Below are 27626 nucleotides of genomic sequence, written 5' to 3'. Positions count from 1 at the left end.
AATCTGTTAACTATGCTTGATGCTTTTGGGTCACTTTTTGTTAGGCCTCCTGAGTCAGGTCATGCATTTTCACACAGTACATAATAAAACGACTAAAACTAACGCCCCATATCTGCTGAATCAGGCCATTATCAGGCTGATGTCTGGCAGTCTGGAAAGGCCATGAAAAGGCTGACGCCACTGAAATGCACTGTGAAAATGCTAAAGTACATAAACAACCAGCAGAGACACTTTGGATTCAGCTAAAATGACTTTTAAAAACGCTCAAACTCTGTTTAAAGCCACTGAACTCTGAAATCTTTCCCACATTTTTTTTTAATCCTTGTGTGTTGTGAAAAAGTACAAATAGGGGAAAAATCACGTTTGTAGAATTATTTCCCCATATGATCAACCGCACATTGACATCGAATGCTGTTTGAAGGACGTCTTCTTGGAGGCCTTGGTTCTGCTTCTTCATACTGTATGTGCAGTTTCTTTCTCCACACAATATCTCATCCTTCCTTATATGTGCCTCATATGTACTAAAAATATCCTCCAGTATTTCTTCTGCCATCAGTGCCTGAAATATCTCTGGTCCTGTACACAAATCCACTGGTATAAATTATGATTTTTTTCATCAGCTCTGCATTTTATTGATTAAAGTAATAATTCAGTCTTCCCTGGGAAAGATGCCTCACTGAGGATCAGTCGGCTGGTGTTATGCGCATAGTGGCTCATTATGACAACTCTCTCATTCTCGTCTTACCTGTCATGCAAAACCACAAATTCATTTTGGATTTATCCTCAGATATAAGCCCTTTCAGCTTAGAAATCTGGGCTTATTTTATACTTCTCATATAGTCTTGTCACCAGCAGCTCTGCATTTTTAGATGTTATCTTTGCTTTTTTGTGTGTGGCTGAGCTTCTACAGCACACTCAGTATGATGGCCAGCTGCCTGTGAAGCCTCTCCACCCAGTCCTCTATCCTGCAGTTCTTCAGGCAGACAGGCCAGTGAAGGAGCTGTCAGTAGACCAGTCACTTCTTAAGAATGACCATCTTGCTTTCTACAGTCATCACAGGACTCCTCAATAGTCGTAGAGGTCTTCTTTCTCACCTCCTCAGGCTCGCCTCCTTTCTCCTTCTGACCTTCTTGAGCTGCAGCTCCTCTATCTCTAAGTCTGTGTTATCTGTGTCAACCCCAACCTCAATGACTTACATGCTCACACTTAAGATTTTAAATCACTTTTGATTGTTCTTATACTCCTTATATCATTTAAGATGACCATCTTCACAGGAAATTAATTTATATAGAAACCTTTTGGAAAAGAGACTGAATAAGTAAGAGATAATAAAAAACAACTAATTACCATAACATTTTTACTGGCCTCCATGCTGCTTTCTACTGTTTACTAACCTGACGACTGGCGCGTTCCTGACATTGAAAATGACATACCCAAAAAAAAACTCAAAAATAAAAAAGAAACGCATAATCATCATTGGAAAATGAGTCTATCACCTATTGTAAGGGAGGTTCAGGTTCATGTGACTTTATTTATACGCATAGGTAGATTTGTTTTTCAGAAACAGGAAAGTGCATCCACATTACACACATACATTTAAAATACAAGACAGATACAGAGGTTAAGACTGTACAAAACAGGGGCATGGACAAGGTACTCACAACGCTTACTGGTTAGATTACATTAAAATACGGTACAAGTGAAGTATTCCCTCATTAAAAAACAAAAACAAAAAACCTGATATGCTTGTGCTGCTGTTTTGCTGAAAAGTGGCCACATTACACGATAATGGTAAACATTAGCAGAGTCAAATGGGCTTTTGTTAATGTAAATATTTCTATTAATATTTATTATAAGGAGAGCATTCCCTAACATATGTTTTATTGCAGTCATTATATTACTTATTCATCTCTGATCACCATGTTTACTACAGACACGCACTTTTCAGTTGTAACAATAACACTGAATGTTTGTGCTTTTAATATCAACTAATATCTTAATGTTAGTATATTTAACTGTTTATTCCACATCTGTACATACATTTGCGTGTATTACACACACATTTTACATACCTGTAAAGAAACGCTTCCTATATATAGATTAGTTTATAGTTGTTCCCAGTATACATATGGGAAATTCCAGTGAAGCCCCCCTCTTATGTCACTAAAAATACCGGCTACTAAAAATATGTCATTAGAGTATTGCCTTTGGTTTTTGTGTTAAGATTTTGGTTGTTAATGCTTTTTATTTCTTATCCACCTAGATAGATTAATTGATATTCTTTTTTTATTCCCTCACTGTGGCAGATATGTGAGGTGGAAGCAGTTACTTATAGAGCTCTACCACCACCCAGTGCATTGCAGTAGACCTGCAGCAGGCGGTGACACCAGGTGATTCAGCACTAAATGGATCTGTTTCCTACAAGCATCAGGTTCACAAAACTATCTGGTCTTCACAGAGACTGAAAGTGAGCTATTTGAAAATTGCTCCACACACTCACACATCGGCAGGATGTTGACTCTGTGGCATCACAGCATTAAAACAGTCGGGCAGTGCAGAGGAATGCAAATTGACAAATATCAGTGCAGTTACACTTGATGAGTATTCAGAGGAAGGCACCAACATGTCTGCAAGCAATCAGAGCACAGAGATAGAGTTTGTGAGGATGTCATTTGATTAGCAGGCTGCGACAAAGACGACAAACCGGTGAAGGCTCTAGTTAATAGAAACCACAACTGAAAAGCAGACGCCAGCAAGCATAATAAATAGTTTTCTTGTTGTTTTTGTCCGTGCAGTCACTCAATTTTCACCACTTACACTTGGCTGCAATCAACAGACTTTGTTCGTGTTTTCGCAGCCACAAATTCATCATGCAGAGAAGCACTTATCTTTACCACAGAGTGATGTGTGAAGGATCATTAAGGTATCACCATGAGAGCCGTAGCAGCTGCCATCAGACTCTGCAGGTGGAAATAAAACAGATTATCTCACAATTGGGCTGAGGAGATTGATAGTTTTGGCTCGTCTGTCCCACACATTGGTATTCAGTGACGTTAGGCTTTATTTGATGCAGTGTGCTTTAATTTCTGAGGAGGGGAAGCGAGTTTTGCCCTCCAGTTAGGGTGCAGGATCAGCCAGCAAGTACCTTGCTCAAGGACACTTTAGTAGGAAGCCAAAGCTTCTGAAAAGATGAAAACTGGGCTAAACTAAAAGATGTTACTTGATAGGAAACTCTGCAGCACCCATGCACCTGAAACAATCAATACCCTGACAAGTACACTGAGACCAAGTATTTGTTTGCCATGGCACAAACAACTTGACATATATGTAGATCAACCAGTCATGCCATGTCATGTTCTGCCCTCCGTCATCTTTGCATCTTTTCCATCAGAGAGAGACACACAACTATGAAAAGTCTTTCTCTAGGGTGGCTACAGTCAACAGGAGCTAGTTAACACTTCTGTGTCTCTGATATTAAGTAAAATCCAATCTCCCCAGCTTAGTTTGGCTGAATAGCTTGGATCTTTACTTACTGTTGCATGTACAGCTTGTTCCACTAAATAAAAGGAGATGTTTAATTACTGCGTCTGTGAACTGTCAAATTGTGAGGAGCACACTGTTTTACCTGTGCCTGCTTCAGCAGTCACACAACAGTATTTGGACAGACTAATAGATAATTTTGCAGCCCAGGATTGGATTTCAGACCCTGATGCTCTACTCATAACCAGACACTGGACACTATCTTCTTATTGGACACTTTGATAATAGAGATAACAGAGCATGTACCTCACAAGTCGAGTCACACAACACGAAATTCTCTATTATACACGATTCATTCATTTGACTATTGATTTCATGTGTTTTATTTATTTGATACCAAACACTTTTATATATATGAATGAATGACAGATGTGATTATGAATTAAGATAAAATGTTTCATTTCATGTCATTCATTTGCAGACAACTTAGACAGCACAACTATATGCACATACATGTGTTTCACACAAAACCAAATACAGTAGGTCCCCCATTGTGATGTAAATTTATTTTCTCCCTCAGCAGCAGATGGCAGCATGTTTTCAGTTTAGATGACTTCATAAAATGTGTTTGACTCAGAAGATGAACATGGTTGCTTTTTGTTTCTGCATGGGACTGAAGTTCTGTGTAAATGCACACAGGTAACACAGAAATCCCACCTCACCTAATGTAATGACTGAGTGCCTTCAAGACACACCTGTAACTCAGCAGGATTCACTGTCTGTTTATGCTGTTTGTTGCTTTAAAAAAAAGACTAGACTTTCTGTATCCAAGAGCACTCTTTACAAAAAGCAAATTATTTATTCATATTAGTCGAATTATTCAGTCAGCAAATTCCCTTTTTGCTGAGCAGTATGTCCTGTGCGATGATGAATTTGACTGTTTACAATGAAACAAGGACATATGTTGGGCAGAGACTGCACAAACAGCATATAAAAGAGTTACTTAAAGCGCCAAACCTTCTCTCTTCAAATTGTATTGTATACACAGAGGGTCATGTCAGTGTAAATCTTACATTCATATGGATATTCAGGAGAAATCTAAATTTAGCACATGACTTATACCTTTACTAAGAATTATACTTTTTTTTTAATCTTTAACTCACTTATTAACCTTTTTTTCTAGTTTTCCTTTTTATTTTTTATATATGTTTAAGTAGTTTATGAGTTTATGAATGAAAAGGTGACCTTGCTGTGTTTGTATGTATTTAATGCAGTGTAAAATCATAATTTTTCTTGTTTTGTTGTCATTTTTTTAATTAAGATGAGTCTTTAAATTACATATCATTTAATCTGTCTTTATTTGTATTTCTTGATAGGGCTGATTGTAAATGTGTGCAATTTTAGTTATTATTGCTATCTATATTTTAAAACATTAATTTAATGTTATCTAGGTAGTTAATGATCACATGATACGTGTCTGCTTTATCATATTTATGACGTGTCTCCTAATTCATCAGAGAGCATGTTGGAGCACATATAAAACACACATTAATACTTTTTAAATCTTTTATTTCTGTTTCCAAAATTGGGACTAGATCTTAACTTCAATGTGCAGTAAGCCTTTTTCTTTCATTTTATACCATCTGCCATATCAAGATAGTTTTCATTGTCACTTAAAAGAGAATAAATGTGACATGACATAAATTAACCGGCAGTAACTAATACATCATAGATCAAAAGCTTCATCTAACACAGTCACCAAAGATAGGCTTTTACATTAGAAATACTTGTTCATATGTTATAAGGCTACTGCAGTCAGTCACTTATGGAAAAATTCTCTATATTATTTTTTCCTTTTCACCAGAATACCCTGTAAGTAGTAAGACTGACAGGGAGGATCTTCTTCTCTTTTTCTCTCCACACCTCATCTCCTCCAAGTAATTCCCTGTCAGGAAACCAATGATTGTGACTGAAGTAACGGACAAGATAGAGGCACAGTGGAGCTGAAAAGTTTTAAGGAGGATTTGGTTCATTGGTGGTGCTGTGCTGAGTCACTGCACTGCTATCTTGTGGTGATAAGTGGAACTGAATAACTATTGAACTCTTCAGTCGTTGCTAACACACCCCAAACGGTGTAAGTCTAAAAATCATGGACAGAAAGGTAACCTGCATAAAGAAACTGAACTGTCAACACAGAAATGTCAAACCGTGATGTTCATGTCTGAAAAGGCTACCTGCACACACTCACCTGATTTATTTACCTTAGCAGCATCACTGCACAGTACAATTACATTAATCTCTTGATAATAATAAATGTGTCATTTTTAAATCTTTTTGTTAAAAAATCAAATTACTATTAGGCTAGGCAAGGCTGCTTTATTTGTATAGCATATTTCATAAAACAACAGTGCTTTACAGAGCAATAAAATATAAAAACATAACAAAGGATACAGATTTACAATAAAGCCTATAACCTCACTTAAATCTGTCTCCCTGCCAGTCACTCATCCTGTACCTCTGTTCTGATTGCTTATTCGTTGTTTGTCTGTTTTGCAACACCTTCTGTTCTACTGTGTAAAGTGTCTTTGGGTATCATGAAAGGCGCTATATAAATCTAAGATATAATAATAACTACTATTCTTATTCTTCTCATTATTATTATTAACATCGAATCAGCTAAGAGATCAGAGGTAAATGGTAAAATTAATTACTACATAATTCAATTATGTTTTTAATAAAAATCGCCATTAAAATATCAAAAGAGCAAAGATAAAATGTTTATTTAAAATTATTTAAAATCCAGTTTAAAATAATAATTATTATGAAAGAATTCACTGGAAAGCTGAAGTGAATGTTTATAGATATGATTTCAGTGTGGTGCACAGATGTGAGACAGACAAAATAGCAGGACTGCTTTACAATGCATTCCAGTGTAGAAGCCATGCAATAAATACTACTAACTACTACTATCATGATGCATATCATCTTTGTTGAGACTGTCACACTGTTGTCGCTTTAATTCTGTGCTGTGGTGTGTTTTTGTTCACCCTCTGTAATCGGGGTTAGGAGTAAAGTATGAGCTGCAGGGGTTGTGTTTGGGTGGGAACCAATTCCAAAATAAAGATCACGTGTTGGCTTGACTTTTTTTACTGCCGAGAAATACCGCCCTCCTGCGGAGCATGGCAGTATGGCAAAAATAACACCATTTCAGGACTAAACCATTAATCTGGCAACGAGGTGAGGCTATCACTTATCAACATAAAGCTTGTGAGAATTTCACTAAAGTCTTAATATCGTTGAATAAATATAATCGTAATTTTAACAAATAAAAATGATGACACGTGCCCAATTATAGGCATTTTTTGTAATGTTTGTGAGGATTGTTTTGTTCCCCGTGCATTAAAAGGGAGTGGTGCGGTCCAATAGTATTGAAGGCAAAGCTGAAAAACGGTTTGTTTTCACCGAGAGGAAGAAGCGTTGCTGTAATTCGCCGCTGCAGCACCGATTTTTAAAAACGGTTGTAACATTTAATTTTATACCTGGTTGGTTTTCGGATAGCAGCCTTCTCAGCTCGCCATGGCTCTGTGCGGGGGTGTCGGAGCCATGGCTTTACCTAGCGAGCTTATCGTCCACATATTCTCCTTTCTGTCCGACCGAGACAAGCTCCGGGCCTCGGCCGTGTGTTCACGATGGAGGGAGTGTCTCTTCTACCCCGCGCTGTGGACCGAGCTCAAACTGCGGATAGGTGGCGGTTGTAACGGCGGAGGCTCCAGCTCGGAGGAGACCCCGAAGCTGGAGTTTCTCATGCGTAAGTTTGGCTCCTTCGTGAGGGAGCTGCAACTGGAACTTGCACCGGTGGAAGGCTACCTCAGCCCGCTGAACAACGAGCCGTCGTCCACCAGGATGGACCAGACCGAAAACGACCCGCAGCTCTCCGAGCGATGGAGAGACGCCATGGCCACCTACTTGGACCAGGTGTTGTGTGTGTTCTCCAGCATCCGCAACAACAGGTATCTTTAAATTCACTCAGAAATCCCTATTAGAGTGTGTGTTTTTATTCAATTTCAGGAATTCGCGTGACACCTTCTCCTTTTGTGTAATTTTATACTTAAATGCTGCGTCGCAGTAAGCTAGTAGCTAGCTAGCTAGTTAGCTATAAACAAACGCTGACATTAGGAGTTACGTAATAGGGTCATGTCTTTGCAGTGGAGTTAGCAGCTAACGTTATCTTAATGTTTCTGAAGGCGTCGTTATTATAACAGTATTTTAATGCTTTGCCATACATTTACAGTTATCAAAGAGTGATATATGTATGCTTCAGTGACAAGTCAAAAGCTCTTCTGCGTTTCTTTTGTTGCCAGTCCTATTTTCTATGTAACATTGGGGTCTTCATACCAGCAGATACAATGCAGCACTGGTGGTGGCTAGAGAAGGCTTTGTTGGCTGTGACTTGCTGATATCAGCACTGACACACACATATACAGTGCATGTGTATATGCACATTTAGCTCTGGTATGTCGTTGCACACTGTTTGATGTACCCTAGTGTGTGCTGCATATATAAATATAGTCTAACCACTTGGCTTGATCCAGCTGCTGAAGTTGAAACCTTTACTTTGAAGGTTAAGGTTCCTGATTTCAGAGCAGAACTTCTCTCTGTTATACCTTCTCCCACATTCTCTATTATTCTCTACAGTGCTTTGTATTGTTGACATAGCACCTGTCCAGTGCTGTGCAGTTCATGTCTTAGTTGTGCTGAGAGGGCCGAAACCTTTTCTGTTGTCTGACTTCTTCTCATTGAGTAGTTTCCAACATTTTCCATTCAAAAACCGACTGACAAAACCAGCATGTGCCCCAGTTCTGTGCTGCACAGTAATTCTTACATGGTTTTGAGTTGGAAATGTGACAAAATATGATACATTGAAATGTCAGTTTGCATACTGAAATTGCATGAGTTTTGAATGTGGTTTTTAATGTTGTCTCACCAGGTGTCGTCAAGCAGAAATCTGTGAAAACTTTTGCTTTCTTATTGGAAAGCACCTGCCACCTCAGAATTTTGAAATGGTGTTTCATTGGTTGGTGAATAAGTTGTATACTTTAGTTTGTTGACTTTTTTTGCGTACCAAGGATGCCATGAAGATTTTAATCTGTATTGCAGAGTTGCAGTGATATACCAGTGTAAAGGTATGCCGTAGTATGAAAATTGATGGTTATAATGATGTGCACATCTGCTTATCTACGGTATTGACAAAGATTGCAACCAGACAAAGAATCTCACGTTTATTCTGTTTTGTATTTTTTCAAAGGGAGATTTTTTAAAATGAACTTCTGTTCAAAATGGTTTAAGTTGCAGTTATAACAAAGCATTTGTTCCCCCAAAAAACATTCCTTTAAATGTCATTGTAACCAATATAAAACAATAGTATTATCGCATGAAATTGAAACATTTTTCTAAAATCGTTATTGTACCATGAAAAAATTCCAATACCATTGCAACCCAACCGTAAAGTAGCGCGTTAAAGTATGGCACTGGGAGTCAGATCTAGTCTGTATTGAAAGTCAAATAGAAATTGCTGCAGGGTTTGTGCAGTTTCTAACTTGCATACTGCCATATGCAAACCAGCAATGAAAATCGTTGACTGGTCAAGTGAGTATTTTCAGCAGTTTGTTATAATAAAATGTGTCATACTTAGCTTATGTTATTCCATTGGTTTTCACAATTTTTATCTCTTCAGACCAGTTGACCACTGATAAAGACAAATGCCAGCTGTCATATCTTACTTTACCTCCCATGTTATCAGGTGGTGAAAATGTATTTTTTTACATTCGTTTTGCATTGGTCCAACTCCTCTGGCACATATTCAAAAATAATGAGAATAGATAACTCATTGTTCCTTTGCTAGTGATTTCACACACTGAGTAGCTGCACGTGAGACTGCTGTTGGTTTTACAGCAGAGGCATTTGGTGAAGCTTAGCTCTCAGCTCATTTACAGGAAGTGGGCTCCATTAACATAATGCAAACGGCCCATAGAAGGTATGTCATGTGTAGCTGCCTGACACACATGTTGGCTTATAATTTTTTTCCCACAACTTCCATCCAGTAATCTTGCAAATGTTATCGTCAGAAAAGATGAGTACAGTCTGTTTGGAAGAATGTAATTGGATGCATTGTGACCTCTGCGTTTACCTTGACTGCTTTTCAAAGCATTACTTTTCGCATATAGTCTGCTGCTTGATTGTTGGGAGTCTATTTTGGGTACAAGGATATAAAGGGCTCTTGGCAGCAGTGCAGCAAAGTGCAAGGCAGCCATAATTCTGTCCTGATAGGAGACGACCCAGCGACATACAGGACCATGGCTAGATTAGATTGCACGTAATGGCTATAGTTTTAAGTAAGAGGTAACCCCCATTCTGATGTTGTCTTGATTGGAAATGGTTTTACACCCTGTTGCTTATTCGTGTCACAGCACCCCTTATACATTCCTTGTGATAGAACCAGATACACAACTTACAGGAGTAATGCCTTAAACAAATGTTGACATAGCAGACAGATGACAATAAAATCCTACTTTTGAGATTACTGTTATGTGACTAGTTTGGATCCATAAGTCAGTCTGTTGAGCATACTATCAAACATATAATTGGGTATAATTACTTTTCTTATGTTACAGTTGTCTCAGTAATGACCAGCAACACACACTGATGTTTTTCCATCGTCAATTTTGAAGAAAAAAACTTGCTAAACCCACTTTTGCCAAAGGCAATACTTCTCAAAACATTGAAAAATATTGCTGTAAACTATGACTTGTTGGCATAAATCAGTTTTTATTGAATACATTTTTTGTATTTGTAACATTCTCCCTCTCTCATTCTCTAGAAACCTGCGGAAGTTAAGTCTGTATGGAGACACCTGTATTCTGCAGCAGGAGGGACTGTTGGACAGCTCCAACCTGCACCAAATTCACCAGGGGGACAAAAAGATCAATGAGTAAGCCTGAGAATAGCAACATACATTTCATACATTTCTGTCGAATGTCAGAAATGGTTAGATTCTGTATTTGTCGCTGTCCATCAAGGCATTACTTGAATTGTAAATCAAATGTTTTCTTGTTTTGTTTTTTTATTTTTTTGGACTGCAACCATAATGTATATTGGTAATTGATTGGTTGCAGAGCATGAATGGACAAAATATTTTTCCTGTTATGCTCTGCCCCGGCGACAGCTGTGGCAAGAGACATAGTGTTGAAGGGTTGTCCGCCAGTCCTGCCGTATATCTATATGTGCCATTCTCATGGATGCAGCATCTCAGAAACACCTTAGGGATATTTCCTCAAATTTGGCACAAACATCCACCTGGACTCAACATTGACCTAATGTTATTTTGGTGGTCAAAGGTCACTGTGCTCTTCCGTCTGTCTTATTCTTGTGAAAGCAAAATCTCAGGAAATGCCTGGAGGGAATTTCATTACATCTGGCAAAACAATGATCTTATTAGATTTTGGTGGTCAAGGTCAGTGTGACCTCACAAAACACATTTTTGGCCATAACTCAAGAATTTATATGCTAATTTTAACCAAATTTCACATGCTGTGTGTGTGTGTGAACTTTCTTGGTTGATGAGAGGAAATGGCAGAGTAAGTCTCTTGTAAAGACTAAAACTGCACCAATATGGCAACATTTTGGATTTGAAGCCAACAAAAGAGCTGTCCTTGTTGGCTGCAAGTGCTGTTGTTAGCTGAGTGTTCTTCGGATGCTGTGTTTCTTTTTATGCCTGATGCTTGCTCCAAAAGTGCTGCAGTGGAAGAGGACAGTCTGTTTATGAAGTTGAAATGGTGAATTATTTAAACAAAACCTCATTTTTTTTCACTGCAAAAACATAAACACAGTGTGAGCTGTTGGCCATATTGTATGTAATTTCCAATAAATATCACAATATAAAGCGCGTAGTTTCTGATTAAAAAGTAACGTTACAAAGATAGCAAGAAGGCGACTCACCATCTTTTAAGTATTTGTGTCTCAGGTCTGATCTCCAGTGCACAGCTGATTGCTACATGATTTGTTTATATGAAGTAAAAGAGTGCATATTTAATGATTTCAGTGTGGACAGAGAGCTCCAGTGTTATGCAATGCAACATGATAGTTAGACACTCATCTTCTGTTGGAACATTATGTTCCTTTGTGGACTGACTGCTGAGTCAAGTCGGACACCTGATAAAATTCAGTGAACCTGTCCGGTCCTGTGTTTGGCTTAATATCAAAGTGGTTTAAAACTTTTCACACCAACCCAGCCCTAGCCCACATTTTGGAATTTGTAGCTTCATCACAGCAACACCCATATTTGATGCATTGTCTTCTGTCATGGTTACAACTTGCAACTTGACTCGTTGGCAAAGACAAACAGCTGTAGGGCGGTAATTCTCTTTTATATATTCAGTGGATGTTTGTGTGGGTGTATGAGAGTATTACAACTCTTGTTTGGAATAGGAAAAAGCATGTGCTATTGGGTATTTCAGGAGTATAATACATTTTCAAAATGTGAATCTGTTCATGAGACAGTTTTTAGTCATGCAGTCAGTGGGCACACAGCATCTCCAGCAGAAGCAAACCGCAGCACACAGCATTAAACACACTCACTGTGTGTGACCAGCTTTCTGTCAACAAACTGTTGGTATAATGTACCCAAGACTGAGGTGCAGCAGGCCCTGTGGATCACAGAGTCTGAAGAGATAGCGATTGTTTAGAGATTTGTTTTAGAATTGCAATTGATGATGTAATGTTTTTAAAATCAACCAGTATGCAAACATGCTAATTAGTAGATGTTGCATTTAATATACATTCTTTAGAATCTGTGGTAAAATCTGAAGTTCTGTTCATGCTGGTGCTATAAAAAGTGATGATGTCACCAGGGTTATCTCGGCATGGGCTTGGAAACATGAGGCTTTGTTGTTTATGTTCATACATACAGTATATGAACATAATAGTCGGGATACTCAGTTTCAAGACCCATTTCAGCACACACACTCCATTGGTCCAGAACAATATATGGATCATTGCCAACTTTTATAGCTTTTTCTTTTGGTATCACAGGATTTCACATACATAGCAACCACTGTGGGTTTGTTTTGCATCAAAGCAGTAGGTAGTGAAGTGGGTGGCATCACATGGAAATGCAATGCCAGTCTGTATCTTTGTATGTTCTGCTTTGTAGAACAGGTTGAACAGAATTCAGCGGCATTATGTCAGACTTTTTTATGAACCTCAAAGTAGCCAAATAATGCCAAATAAAATGTGCTGAAGTGCAATATGTAGGAGTCGACCAATATTGGTGTGTCAGGGCCATCACCAATACTGGTTATTAGTAGTTAATGAGAACGCAAGCATTAAGATCTTTCTGTCAATATTTCGAATTTGGAATATAACAAAATCAACACAATACTTTGTTTAAATGCCTTTAGGAAATGTTTATAAAAAGTGAAACTTTCAACATCACACACAGTATATTCCCAGCAATTTTTGAAATATAAAGTCAAATGAAAATTCAAATACAAAAATGAATAAATAAAACCTACAGGTTTTACAAAGTAAAAATTCATCTGACAATTCATCAATTCAATGCTGACACTTTCTTTGCACTTTTTAATAAATTTGATCAACTATCATTAAAATAAAATGCTGATACAGACAATCGGCAAATACCATATATTGGCCCCAATAATTGGCCAGGCCAATAATCTGTTGATCCCTAGTAACATGCCACTCTAGCAAAGTATAGTCTGTGTGTTGAGTAAATGTTCAAGACCACAACAGAGTTTACTATGGTGAAATGTTCTCTTTGGTTTCATGGCTCTGATATTTATATACAGAGCATTCAAATATCACATTTTCTCTGGGCAGTGTTTTTCTGTTACATGTCTTTCTCTTTCTACAAATGCACACTGAGCCTGTTTTTTTTCTGACAAGGGTTATTTTCAGAGTGAAATTTGTCTTAATTAGATTTGAAATGGCATTTTCTGCTCTTGTGGTTTCTTAAATTTCACTAGCAGGAAACTTTAGTCATGCTGGTAAAGTAAATTGAAGCTCATTCTCATCTTCCCCTGTACTCTGCAGAATCCAGCAGTTGTTTATGGAGATGTTGTCTAACAGCAGGCAGCTGAGGTGGTTGTCCTGTAGCTTCATGCTGGGCCTGGTGACTCCCTGCTCCTTAGCCTGCCTGTCAAATCCTTCAGCTGAGACCCTGCAGCACCTTAGTTTACTGGACCACCAGTTGGGTATGTGTTGCTGTGTTTCTGGATCTGTTTATTGTGTAACTCTAAATGCCATTACAGCTTCAAGTAAAAAAAAGGCTTTTAATCCATAACAGTTGAATCCATAGATATGTTAACATTATAGTAATTTTTTATGTTTGTGTAACTTGTAACCTCCTGAATTTCCTTCAGGTCCCCTCATTTCACCATCCGAGCTGGATCGTCTATCTAATCTTCATTCTCTGGCTCTGGATTTTTCTGATCTGACATCTGAGCTTTGTGGTTTGCTTGCATCTCCACGCCGAACTCCACTGCATCGCCTCTCCCTGCTGCTTAATGGCGCTGCCCTGGAGTTCAAACCACTTGAAGGGACCGCTACAGAGGAAGATTGGAAGGCACTGGTAATGCAACATGTTTCTTTGTTTATCAGTTTAATTGATCCACCCGCCAGAAAAATGATTCCAGGTCAGCCTCTTGCTCTATTTGATTACATGATGGGAATGTTTGAAGTGCCCTGTACCAATAAACCAACCGTTAAATAGACACTTTATAACTTAGTGCCTCCGTCCAGATGTGTACATCAGTCAAGTTTACCTGATCCTCCTCCCCAGATTCGTGTGAGTGCCAACCTGCGAGTGTACATCATGGCCCTGGAGGTGGACAGCTCCGAGCTCCTCCGGGTCCTAAAGCCTAGCCTTCCTCTGGAGCGCCTCCACCTCGACAGTTACAGCACACTGGTGACCGACGCCACGTTGGAGCTCATCTCTCAGCAGTACAACAAAACGCTGACTCACTTCCTGCTCCTGAGGGATGACCCCGACTTCCCTGACCTCAGCATCAATCGAAACGAAGACCCGTTGGTCCTCATGGCATGGAGGTGTACTCAGCTAGCTGTACTGGTGATACATGGTGAGTTTGGCTCAATGTTTTGAGGAGTATCAGGTCCATTCTGGTCTTTGTTGGGGCAATGTTATGATGGCACACACAGGTGGTGTAAGTGGTTACATACACTATATAAATTGGTTCAGGCTTTGTTGCTTATCTGAACTGCTTCAGACTCAACTGTGGTTTGGAAGCCAAGAGAAACAGTACTGGTTTTAAATGTGATATTTAATTGCTTCAAATCACACATTGCTACTTTTTTTTTTAACATTATTTTTATGGCATTTTTGCCTTTATTAGACAGGACAGATCAGCAGTGTGAAAGGGGGAGAGAGAGGGGATGACATGCAGCAAAGGGCTGCGAGCTGGACTCAAACCCGCGACTGCTGCGGCACAGACAGTGCCATTATTTATGGGGTGCCTGCTTAATCCACTATGCCACAGGATGCCCCACACATTGCTACTTTTATACATTAATTCCATTTCTGATGCAGAAACCTAGTTTTACATTCAGCCATGCTTGTCAATGGTGATTTGTTTTCAGCAAATCTGATCTTTCTAGAATTGATATGCTGATTTTCATTGGCGTCATTGACTTTACTTGCAGAAACCCAAAATAATGAGGCCCACAGTAGTTTTTTTGTAAGCAAACATGTAGATGTGGATGTAGATGTGTGTAATCAGTGCTTTGCAGCTCACTCCATGCGGGATGTATGAAATTACTATATCATGAACATCATGGCGCTGGTATGAGACTTGCTTTGGCTTTTTGGTTCTTCTTTGTCCCTTTCATGGACAGAATAAAGAAGAATTCACAAATACGTTACATGCACCCATCCACACTATTCTCTCCTGGGCAACAGTAAGTGAGAAAGCGAAGTTTGTGACTTTTTGTATTTACAGGGCTCCAGACTGCTTAAAAATAGTGCCATATTATTAAAAGACTATATTGTCCAGCCCTAGCAAGATGCAACCGCGGCCAGCCATGTATAGCAACTCTAATGTTAAGCTTAATATTTCACTCTTTTTGGCCACTAGGTAACATTACAAGAAACTAGAACAGAACACTAAGGTGTTGAGGTTAGCAGACAGTTAGCCTATTTACAAGTGCAGCAGACACAGAGGAAGTGAAGTCCTTTTTCTGGCCACCTGATTGATTTAAGTCCAATATTCACTTCCTTTTTTTCTCCGTTTTGCTCTCCACCAACTCCTGAGAGAAAGTTTCTGCTTGTTAGCTGCTAAATTCTGTGTTCACAGGTCAGTCACTATTTACTTTGTCTGCCTAGTGTTTGCCGCTGTGCACTCGGCAAAAAGTGTTGGTTTTTTTTCACAGAAAACCGCTTCCTGCTATGTTTGAAAACTAACCTGGTTAGAGTGAAAGTGAGCCAAACATTAAGGTGAGGTTGCTGGCAATGCAAAAACAAAAACAGGATCTGAAGATAACAACAGAGTTTGGTGGTTGCGATCTGTGGCTTTTTCTCTACAAAGGTCATTTTAAACAATGCACATTATTTTGTCCTTCTTTATGTGTGAGAAGCTCATGAAGAGGTTTGCTTATTTCCAAAAGCATGTTGAATGCTGAACACCAGTTAGTCCAGACAAGAAATAATCAGCTTGCTTTGCCTGGGGGCCACTTCTGCAAAATAACAGGAAACCTGGGGCCACTTAATAAACAAACATTGATAATTGATGTACAAATAATTAGCTGACCCCCTCTGTCAGGGGGTCTGGGGGATCCTCCCCTGCCACTTATTTTCAATAAACAAGCTCTATTTTGATACTTTTTATGCACTTTAGTACCTTTTGACTTTCCAAGTACAAAAAAAATATGTAAACCAGAAAATGGTTGGTGGGCCACCCAGCACCTTATTTAATGTCTGCTGGCTGTAAGTTGAGTATTACTGCTGTAAAGCACATTCATTATTTATCCTTAATATTGACAAGATCAGCCCAACCTCCCTGAACACATCTCTGTCTCTGCAGGTTACACTGTATGGTCCCATAACTTGGTGGCCATCTCTCGGCTGCGAGGCTCCAGCCTCCGCATCCTGACCGTCTCTGAGGAGAGCATCGACTTCGATCCGGACCAATCTGTGTGCATGGAGGGCGACCCGGTCCATAACCTGGTCAAAGAAGTTTCTCTGGGCCTCAGCCGCGTCTGGCACCCTTGCCTAGATTCCAGCCTGGTTTTGTCTGAACCTACCCAGCACTTCCACCGCGAGCTGCACGCCTTCAGCTTGGGCATGTAGGCAGGGACGGCAAGTCCAACACATCACAGCCTAACCTGCGTCAAGACCAGGCCAGACTGATCAAGTCCAAGTCAACTCAGACCTCTAAACCAGGCCACAAGCAGACCTGAGGGGGAAATCTAAACTGGATTTTGAAACAATCTCTGAAATACATTTATGTGAAATGATGTGAGCTGATTGGTTTTATTTTACATAATATTATTATTATTATTACAGTAGTAATAATAATATAGTACATTTTGTTTCTTCACAAGGGTTTTAGCATACAATCAAGACCTACCATTTTCCAAATCATTCCCGGTTTTCTTTCTCTTTATTATCCAGCGACTTGGAAAACCAGATTAAATATTTGATGTTTTAAATACATTTTCCAATGAATATCCCCTTTAAAACAGGATATTCTAAATAAAAGTTGTTATTCATCACACCAATCTGTGGTCTCTGACCATAGACAAGGTATAAGTTATGACCATTTTTAATTTTTCTGCTAAAATGGCTCACTCTGAAGCTTCAAACACCCTCTCATCCGACGTGGCCCTGTCTGGTCTGGTCTTGATGGACCAGTGTTTGGAGCTTGTTGTCTCTTCTTCTCCTTAATAACCTCCAGAGCCTCTGTATGATGTAACTTTGATTTGTTTTTCCTTTTTTTCTTCTTTTTATTTGACTGTTTGTCATCCCTCCCTGCTCTGTGTATTATCTTGTTTTTCCTGTGTGGTGGTTCCCTTGCCTGTATAGGCTTTGTGTGTATTTAAATACTCATATATTATTATCCTGCTCACAGCTAGAACAGGACAGGCAGGCGGGTTGAGTGATGGACCAGTGGGATTTTGGGGAGTAATGCATTAGTTTAGTGAACACATTTTATTTTATTTTTATTTTTCGTTAAACCTTTGCTCTGTGTCGGTCTGTCTTTCTGCTCCATTCTAGCAAACGTTGGAGTTTGTAAAGTAACCAATCAGTCACTTCCGGGGTAACACAAACATAGCTGCTGCTTCTGTTGCTCTGAAAGAGCACCGTGTGCACTTGTCCACTAGTTTGAGAGCGTTGACAGCAGGGTGGGAATCTCCACTGTAATGTGGCTGACTGTGGCAGCTGCTGGTTTCAGCAACAACCACGTCAGTGTTATGACTGATTGATGGTCATGTAAACGGGTTTATAGAGCACCTTACTGATGGTGTTATGGAGAATATTGTTACATGTTTGCAGCCAACACACTTCCCACCCTGCTCACTCGTCGACTTTTAGGGAAACCTCGCTAGTCGATTGAATAGGGAGCCTCGTCTTCCGACTGACATTCAGAGTCGAACTTTGAAATTGAGCCCGTCACAGTACAACACCCCAGCGCTCTGTTTTATTTTGATTTCTTGTAAGCTGTTAGTAAATCTTTGCATCTCGCTTCTATATCCAGGTTGATTTTAGCTGCCTTTGCTCTCCTTCAGGAATCATGGATTTCTGACTGGTATCACTGGTTCCAGAGCCCTTTTCTATTAAAATGTCAAGTTAAAGAAACGGATCATAACATAAGGGTCTCTGAGATTTAAAAACCCTCAGATAGTCCTTAATTATTCTAAAGAGGACGTAGGCTTTGATTCCATAATGCCATATATATGGAAATCTAAATTCTTGTTGCAGCCACACAGAGAAAACCAGTTTTCTGTGGGCACAGCTTTCCAAGGTGGCAAACCTAGGTTTTGCAGTCATGCCAGCATATTTGTAGGCCGGAACTAGTTTTCTCTACAGTGGAGTTCCTGTTTCGGAGTATAAACATTTCATGATAACGAACAGGGAAGAGAAAAGAATGCAATGAATGTAACTTAACTTTCATTCTGTCAGCCAGTCAGGTTTTTATGTAATATCGAAGGCCTACTGTATAACTCTGTTTGCCTCAGAGGTTTGGCAGATGCATATCTTGCCACAGCAGCTGCTGAGTAAATGGATTTGGACATTGTAGGTTTCACTTGAAGCCAACAGCGGTTGTTTTTGGGTGGTTTATTCCGAGAAGTGGCACCTACAGCACAACAAGGCTTTGGGCGTATTTCTGTGACGAAAATTTTCTGTCAGTCTCAGGTAGGCTTTTAACATCACTTTGATCAGGACAGCGGCGGTGATGATGTCGAGTCCAGTGTGTGAAACAATCAGTGTGAGATATATGTTATTTTTTTAATTTCCTTTTGAGTCACAGTTGCCTTGGAAACAGCCCCTTGTTTTCTGGATACAGTTGTTGTTGTTGTTGTTGTTGTTTATGATGTTGTTTATCTTGCCATCTGATAAACCCTCGTTCCACCTCGGTTTTGGGGGGGGATCAGTTAACCTAATCATACATTTGTTTTCAAAGATTAAGGTTGATAAAGACTGAAGAATGGCAAAAACCAGTTTGCTCATTGCACATGTTTTATATCTGCAGTCGATGTTGTGGGGGACGGAGAGCAGCTGTGGAGGGAAGGGGATCCATGCTGCCAATAAGCGGACCTGCTGGGCCCAATTAACGTCTGAACTGAATGTAGTTGATTTTCTGGGGTGAGATCATTTCTGCCTGGAACATTGGATCTCTTGGGTGTGCAACTGTTTTCTCAGGCTGTCATTAATGCCTGCAAAGGCGACTTGAATCATAGTCGTTTTTAGTGTCGGATTCTAGCTTTTGACAATTACGACTACAGGTGAGTGGCGTTGCCTTTGCCCTAATAACTGAATTTAATGTTCTCTCACTCTGTCGAAGTACAAGCGTGCCATGATTAGGGCCCCAGCCGGGCATTGCCGACTAAATATCTTGCAAGTACGAAGAGATAACTAGGCCGAGTATGGTTACATCTGACCTCCAGTGTTGTGACTGCTTAATGATGATCACAGCTTTGGCACAGTGTTTTCTTGTTAAGGCGTTTCTTGAGCTGAGTTGGGATTTTTACCAGAAAAGTCAGTTAAGTACGCCCGTGGAGCCCCATACTTTGATAAGTAAATGCTGTCAACTTGTCATTGTTGGGAAAGTTACCCTCACTTGTTTTGCACACCACGGCGCTTTAGAGGTCGGGGCAATGGCATTGCAGACTGTGAAGGACCATATCTGTAGTTTCCGAGGTTGACCTGTTTTTTTTTTTGTTTTGTTTTTTTTGTTTGTTTTTTTTCTACGGACTGATATGGATCCTGAGTTATAAAGTGCCCCAGCAGCACTTTGCTTGGTTCAGAAATGAATTGGTCCCAGTGGCGGGCCAGTGGTTACCAAATGTTTGCTCATCTGTTTCGGGACCTTGATGGTATAGCCATGATAATCTCTCTAGCCCTTGGTCCATATCTCAGGATAAATGCACTCTGGTACCAAGAGTTCCTTTTAAAGGCTGTAAGTGGCTGTAAATGGAGCTGCACACTCAAACACTCAGAGAGGAAAGCAATGCCAACATTACACATACAGACCAAAATATGTTGGTTTTTATCTCATATTCTTCTTCCTCAACTCTAATATTTCCTCTTCATCTTGTTTTAGAGCTCAGCTTTGCTCCTTAATGTGAGATATAAGCTGTTTATGTTGTGTGTAGGCATCACCTTATAAGGAGGGGTAATGACAGCAATTTACAGTAGATACAATTTCCAACCAGATAGTCATCTGAGCTGAGCACATAGATTTTTACAAACAACTAATTTTAAAAAGACATTTTTACAAACGCCACCCTCACTTACCTTGTGTGCTTTCTCTTCTGGTTCCTGTCTCAGTCCCCGCTTGTTATTGGCTCCAAACTAGTAGTCGGATCGCTCTGTTTGGGCAGTTCAACCCAGAATAAAAGGAGGGGCTGTGGGGTTTTTTTTTTTTGTTCTAAACTTAATTCAGCTCAAGCAGAATTTTCATTTAACTTAAATATTTCCATTTGGATGACTTACTAAAAGTACCATTCTAATAATTAATTCAACTCATCCGTTTTTTTTCTTTTAAATGAGTCTGTATCTTTGTATCATTCTGTGTTCCCTCTCTAAATTCAGATTTTTTTTTGAGGGTCCATGAACATAGCACAGGTGGAGCTCTCCATGAGTTATTTTTTTCTTCAGCAGCAGTTTGTGACTCCTGGGTGGATAATTGATCTGTCGATCTGTTCACATTGCTCAGATCGATGGATAAGAGGAGCAGCTGTTGCGAGTGAATGCAAACTTTCAGACCTGGCAGAATGAACAGTTAAGTTTGACTTTCAGTGCTTTCTACTGCTCCATCTGTGCCCAGAGTATCGTTCTCAGAGAGAATGGTGAACGAATACGCAAATAGTGTATTTCAGCAGCGCTTCTGAGGGACGATCCAGCTATATCTATTTGTGGGGGCACATGTTTTAATCATGGCGGGCTGCCACAAATAAGTGAATGTGAGGGAATCCCTACCATACACAAAAAAAGTTAAATTCTTCATCAAAAGTTAATGTTTTGACCATTTTTGATTATAGCATTATTTTTCAGTTATAACAGCAGAGAGAAAGGTGGAAGGTGATGCAGAAAGTTCCTGCAAAACAGTGTCTTCTTTATTATTGCTTCTCGTAATTTTTGTTTCTTCACTAAACCACACTTAAATTTTAGTAATGATGGCCCAGAGAGAGCTTTTCATGAGGAGAGAGGAGGTGAGACAAGTTCTGCCAGTGAGGCAATGCTGATAGGCTCATAACTTTACACTCCCATAGAGTTTGGCAACATAGACAACAAACATTTTCACAGTATGGCACAGCATTTTGAAATCAGCGGAAAAATGACTCATCCCTAATCCTGTTGTGTGACATCACTTATAGCTAAATATTGAGCCATCTTGTGCCTGGAAGCTTCCAGAGTCTCACTGCTTTTCAACCCCGCTGCCCCCAAGCTTTGTGTTGTTTTAATTGTTGCTGTGATTGTTAGTTCACTCTTTAGTGAAGCAGCATGAGATGCTAGCTTGGGTTTTAGAACATGTTTCAGCAGTATGCGCATTTTTAATATCTCTTGAAGGGTTTCTGTTTTTCCAAGTTTTCATTTCCACTTCAAAAGTGAACCCAGTAGAAATATGTGTATACGACTGCGTGTGTGAACGCAGCAGTGCAGCCGTCATATGTTTACTGCATGCATGTGTGTGTGTGTATTTAATGAGAGGCTTGCTCACATTCAGCAGTGTAGTCTTATCACCTCTACTGCAGCAGGAAACAGCACCAGAAATCCGTTCTCAGGGTACAATCAGTTTTCAAGAAGAGGAGGAGGAGAGAAAGTTACAATAGCTCAGGCCTCTAGCTTCACATGAATAGTAGGAGTCACTGGATCTGTTCTCCTCCCTTGATGATGTGTTTTTAAGCTGCCAAAGACCACAGTGGAACAAACTTAAACCCAGACACACATCTATCTTAAGTGCCCATGTACACATACACTGGCAGGAGGCTGGTCCAGTATTCATTCCTTCTCAGCACCTCCTTCTATTCTGACATTTTGTTCTTTTTTTCAGTGGTTCCACTCCACTTTTGGTTTCTTCCACTCAATTCTGACCACTCTGTTGATACACTATGGGCCGTACTGTGCTGGACCAGGTTTCAACAGTCTGGTTGGTGTGAAAAGAGACCAAAGCAGACCTGTGTGTGTAAACAAAAATTTGGCCAATGTGATGTTAGTGGCTGCACCCTATGTTCCAAAATGTAGGATTTCACACTAGTGGCATAAACTGTGTGTTATGGGAGGTGTGGTTGGACATTTATAAGGGCGAGCAGCGTTGTCGCACAGCTTGTACAATGTGGCCAAATTCTTATCTGTGAACAGCACTCAGGGTCCACACTGCATGTTGCTGAGGCGTCGCAGAGCAAAGCCTTTCTAGTCCAGCGCAGTACACTTTTAAAGTGTGACTGAAGCACCATATTCTTCCCTCTCTCTCTTTGTTTCCATCACCTGTTTCACTGTGAGGAGTGAGTGAATGTAATCTAAAGGCGAGGAGGACGAGCAGTGTGGTTTAATCTCAGAACACGTCCGGGGCTAAACACTCCCTCTCATGCTTCCTGAAGCTACTTTCTGACAGATTGCAGCTTCCCAGCTGGGTCACAGGTCAGCGTGCCTGATCTGATATGATTCATGGCGAGCCTGTGGCCAAGGTCAGATTTGATGGGAAGTTTTTAGTCCCTGGCTTTTGGAGCTGTAAAGTGATTTGCTGCTAGAGATCTGCTAGGAGCAGGACATTCCACACAAGGAGGGGTCGCTCAGGCCATCTGACTTGCAAACAGTTTACTACATGGCTTAAGTTTCTGCATGACAATTAGACTCTGTGTTTTTTTGTTTTTTTTTTGCTTTGAAAGAGTTCTGTTATTGAAAGGAAGCTAGTAAAGACACCAGATTAGCGGCTGGTCTGAGCAGAGTGGAGGTGTGATACCATTTAGATGTGGTTTTTTAAAGTGTCTCGACCCCTCAAAGGTCGACTTTCTAACGTGTGTTTCCCACAGTGCCAAGCTTTGCTTTCACATGATGCATCCTGAGGCCATTATGGGGCCTTAACTGTCCGGCACACAAAAGGTCGCAAGTGTGAAAGCAGCTTACACTGACTGTGTGCTAAATATCAGGAAGAGCTTTCCATGAAATGAGTTGATTTCACCCATTTGATCAGGTTAAAGAACACAACACAGTAAAGGAAGTTAATCTGCGTATTTAAGCACACACATGATGCACACAGGCCATATTCACTACACACACACAATGAGTCTGGGCTGGGCCTATTTATACACCATATGCAGACAGATGTTTGTGTATGAGCATACTGTGTACACAGAAAGACTGATTGACACACAGCCAGCAGAGCCTTTTTTTAATGAGTTCTGCCATTAAAACAATAGGGCTGAGGGCTCTCGAGGGGAGATAAGGTGTCAGTTTTTCAGGAGACCATTACCAGCAGTTACTGTTCATCGATGTGGTCGCAGCCAGTTCAGTCTGCCCTTTTGATCTCTTTATGTTTTGTTTTAGTTTATTTTTTTATTTCTGTGCTCTTTATATGCATTCATAGAGAAACCCTAGAAGATATCAAGGCCCCTGTGGCCTGATGGGTAATTGAATCCACAGAGCTGGCCTCTAATGTAATCAATCTGATACAGTCGGCCCTTGACAGCTTATTAAAACTGTTGTGATCGCAAAACAGGGGTCGTCTGTCCTACCAGGCCCATAAACCAAGAGACGACACTTCTCTGCTAATACTTAATAGCCAATACTAACACACCACTGACACAGACAGATGTGCGAGCGTGTTTTATTGCAGTACCAAAGCAGCAGACTGTGTTAGATCTGCATCAGTGTAAACACACAGGACCAGTTTCACTTCCACTCTGATCGTCGCTCAGACTCAAAGCCAACTTGAGAGTTTGTGGTGTCGACTCTCGGGATGTGTGCAATGTTTTGGAAAGTAAAAAATAGCTGCAGAAAAGAGGTAGTAAGATGGGCCTAAAAAGCTTCCCCTGACCTCTTTTCTGGAAGGATCACTGTTAAGAGACGGGCTTTCCTCTTCACAATGTGAGATTTCAGATGCTTCCTAGTGTTTGTTTGATATTTTTACCGAAATGCTAAGACCATAGACTACTAGCAGTACATGCAAGACCTTGAATAGGCTCACACCGGGCTGGACTCATGCAGGAATGTGAAGAATCTCATTAACACCCTGGTATATGTTTCTGTTACTTGGAGAAAAACACTGGATGTGCATTGCACTGGTATCAAATCAGTCCTGTGTAACAGATATGGATAGGTGTGTGTATAAAGCTTGATATAATCTCAGTGAAGGTTCAAACAGGGCAAGGCCATTAGCAGAAACTGAGAGCCTCAGAGGAAGTTTGGATTCTCCAGTTTTCAATTTCATCCACAAAACTGATTTTCCAGACAGCTGATGATGATGATCTCAGAATACTGGTGATGTTAAGGGTCTCGTCATATACTCGCCACATTATATTTCTAGAGAAGAAACAACAAAATGGCACTGATAACCTGGCCAAACTCTGTCAGTAGCTGTGGTGCACACCCTGGAGGTTGGTGCAGCGCTGTGCTATATGAGTGAACTGATAGATATTCATGCTCAGTGTCAGCCAACTATCTTCATTTAGATCTCAGCTACTGTGGCTCCGATGTTTCTGGCTGCTAAACAAAGTCTTTCTTGTCAAGTCTGGAGAGCCAAACCTCCTAATTAGCCAGGCAGGCAGGCCTGCTGCCCAGTCCAGCCTCACAACTATGCAAGAGGAATGCATATAATCCACTCTTTTTTTTCATTTATTTTCATTTATTTTGTTCTTTTTCTAACTGTCACGCAGTAGAAATGAAAACGTAAACTAATAAGAACTTGCAATGACAATACTTGGCCTTATGATGATTTATGAAATCTTATCATTTTTAGTTTTAAGATCTTTTGATTCTGGTCAGCCAGCCCAGCGACAGCAGCGGTGACGGCGGGCTCACTCTTGGTCTCTGTGAGACTGGCTAGATGGCCCCAGTTTTATCGTGGTACGAATGTTGTGCATTTGTTTAAAATCAGGACAGTTTGCAATAACAGCAGTCTTACTAGTGGCCACAAAGGGGCACAAGCAGTGCTGACAGCGCCCGGCTGCGTCTTTAGAAAACCATAGAGGAAGAAATATAAACTATATAAATAGATATATAAACTCACACAGTGCATATTTGTATAGGTATCAACAATGAATTATCGTGGTATACTCTTATGCAACACATGTCCGGGTTCAATTTATGAACATTTATGAAGTATATTATTGAAAAAATCACACAGACTTTGTAAATCAGATGCTATGTTGTTGTGTGTTTATTTTTTTTTTCTTTGCGAAAATGGTTTTACCATCCTTAATGTTGAATATTCTGAGCGTTATGTTCCTGTGTGATTGTGTTTGTTAAAGTGAGCACATAGCAGTGGGTTTTAACGTCTTTCTGTATGCAGGGAACCAGACGAAAGCCAAGAAAAACGGCTGGAGCAGATTTCAAATTACATACCGCATATAAAAACGTTTCATTCATTTCTTGTGAAATGATACATGCACAGTTTTACAAACAGTTACGTGAGCAGCAGCGTGGATTAAGACTTCTAACCAGCAAAGTTCCACTCCAAAAACGTCCCTTTGTCCATATTTGTCCATACATGAGACTATTGTAGCTGAGAACTCGGCTTAATCTACATCTGTGAGTAAATTTAAAACTGAAACAATATAAAGCCGATTTGAAACCTGCCCAGCTGTTTTTTTTTGTTCTTGTCTGCAGGGAAAGAATCCTCTCCAGCTGAGAGGGCAGATTTTTATCAGAGACAACAGTGTTGATCCATGTTTTGGAGAAAAGGGAGGCTACGTTACAAACCTCCATGTAAAACCTCTTAACTGACAGACGACCTACACTTGAGGGGTCAACCTGCCGAATGTTGATTTGAATTAATGTTGAATGAATGCTTCTCTTCTTTTAGTCAGTGAATAAAAGCATTAAAAAGTTGTTTGTTTCTATCGTTTTTGGGGGGTTTTTACCTCTGGTTTTTAGCTTTAGCAGCATTCTGGTTATACACACACACACAGTCCCTGAGACTCAGTGGTGATCCTAAGCCCTTTTTCCATAGAGATCAGGCTTCAGGGTCGCTACTAAGTCCCTTCTTTATAACTCCTGTGAAATTTTATGCAGAACCAAACAATGGCATTATCATGCCACTCCAATGTGTGATTTTAGACAGCGTGCTGGCATCGCAGATATAGAAAGAGGCATGACAGGTGTGCAGTGGTGTAATGCAACAAAGTAAAAATACTTCTTTACAGTTCTTAAGTATTTTCTGGGAGTATCCTTTACTTGAAATTTAAATATTTCTGTCAACTCTAACTTTTACTCCAATTAATTCCTAAATATAATGTATACTTAAACTAATTTGCAGTAATCATTGTAGTTTCTTACTGCGAAAATAGGGAGGGAATGGACAAACAGATTATTAACAACATCAGAGGGAATGTACAGTAAATAATATTTATAAATATTATAGTTATGTCTTTAAAATGATCCTACAGAAACAACAACAAATAATTATAGCATCGTCATGTTTGTTTTTGTTTTCTACTTCTCTTTTGTCTTACCATTTTTCAGATAATTTTCTTGTAATTGTTTTTCTTTTACTAATATGTGCCTATCTTTTGGCCATTTTTGCTAAGCTTTTAATTGCCCTCCTCCTATGCTTTTTTTTTTAAAAATCAAGTCATTTTGTTCAAGTTTCAAGGGGTTGGTGTGAATTTCAAACTGTAAACTGTACTGTTACAGAAGCTGTAGCCCTTATTTTATCACACATCAGGATTGTGCTTCTTTGAAAAAAATTTGAAAACAGCAACAGGCTTCATCTGAGGGAGAACAGCTGATGAGGAGGGAGCACTGAGTATCAGCTCTTCTCTATGGACCGAGGCAACACATCCCTGCACTGCAGGGCTTTCCCTCCACTGAGAGGGCAACATGAAACACTTGCAAATGAGATTCAACCACTGTCACCATGACAACACAGCAATGGGAAATACAGAGGGAAGTGCTGGTTAGTGATGAGCAAAGAGAGAAAGATACTGAAAGACTGAGGCAGAGCAGACAGACGACAAACAAACCAGGAGGAGTGATAGTTTCCTCTCCGCTCACATTGAAATTAATTAAAACACAAATATGAGGCACCTTCCTATCTAAATCCGTTCAGTTTTTAAAGAAAGTCATTTTGGTGCTCAGGTGGAAGATTTACATTTGCCAGAGTGATCATGTTTTATTCAGGTAAAAAAAAAACATGGAGGCCACAGATAAGAGTAATAACAATGCAGCCAAAAGCCAC

The 27626-nt window shown here is 39.9% G+C and overlaps 1 protein-coding gene across 1 annotated transcript; it reads left to right on the top strand.

The window, feature by feature from the left end:
• Positions 1–6946: 6946 nt before the first annotated feature.
• Positions 6947–26278, top strand: LOC121953302 (F-box only protein 33). Its single transcript, XM_042500302.1, has 6 exons — positions 6947–7490; positions 10358–10468; positions 13588–13748; positions 13917–14125; positions 14336–14633; positions 16590–26278. The coding sequence occupies exons 1-6, from the start codon at positions 7057–7059 to the stop codon at positions 16853–16855; spliced, it is 1479 nt and encodes a 492-aa protein (XP_042356236.1). The 5' UTR covers positions 6947–7056; the 3' UTR covers positions 16856–26278.
• Positions 26279–27626: the final 1348 nt, after the last annotated feature.

The sequence above is a fragment of the Plectropomus leopardus genome, chromosome 14 (genome assembly GCF_008729295.1).
Source record: "Plectropomus leopardus isolate mb chromosome 14, YSFRI_Pleo_2.0, whole genome shotgun sequence".
Taxonomy (NCBI): Eukaryota; Metazoa; Chordata; class Actinopteri; order Perciformes; family Serranidae; genus Plectropomus; species Plectropomus leopardus.
Note: the sequence above shows the minus strand (reverse complement) of the source record. Positions and strands in the feature narration are given on the sequence as shown.

What these genes read in the sequence shown, in the direction of transcription:
- LOC121953302 (XM_042500302.1), top strand. Translation starts at nt 7,057, where the DNA reads ATGGCTCTGTGCGGGGGTGTCGGAGCCATGGCTTTACCTAGCGAGCTT. An exon ending in GGGGACAAAAAGATCAATGA is followed by an intron (nt 10,469 to 13,587) that starts GTAAGCCTGAGA and finishes TGTACTCTGCAG; the next exon opens with AATCCAGCAGTTGTTTATGG. An exon ending in TTTACTGGACCACCAGTTGG is followed by an intron (nt 13,749 to 13,916) that starts GTATGTGTTGCT and finishes AATTTCCTTCAG; the next exon opens with GTCCCCTCATTTCACCATCC.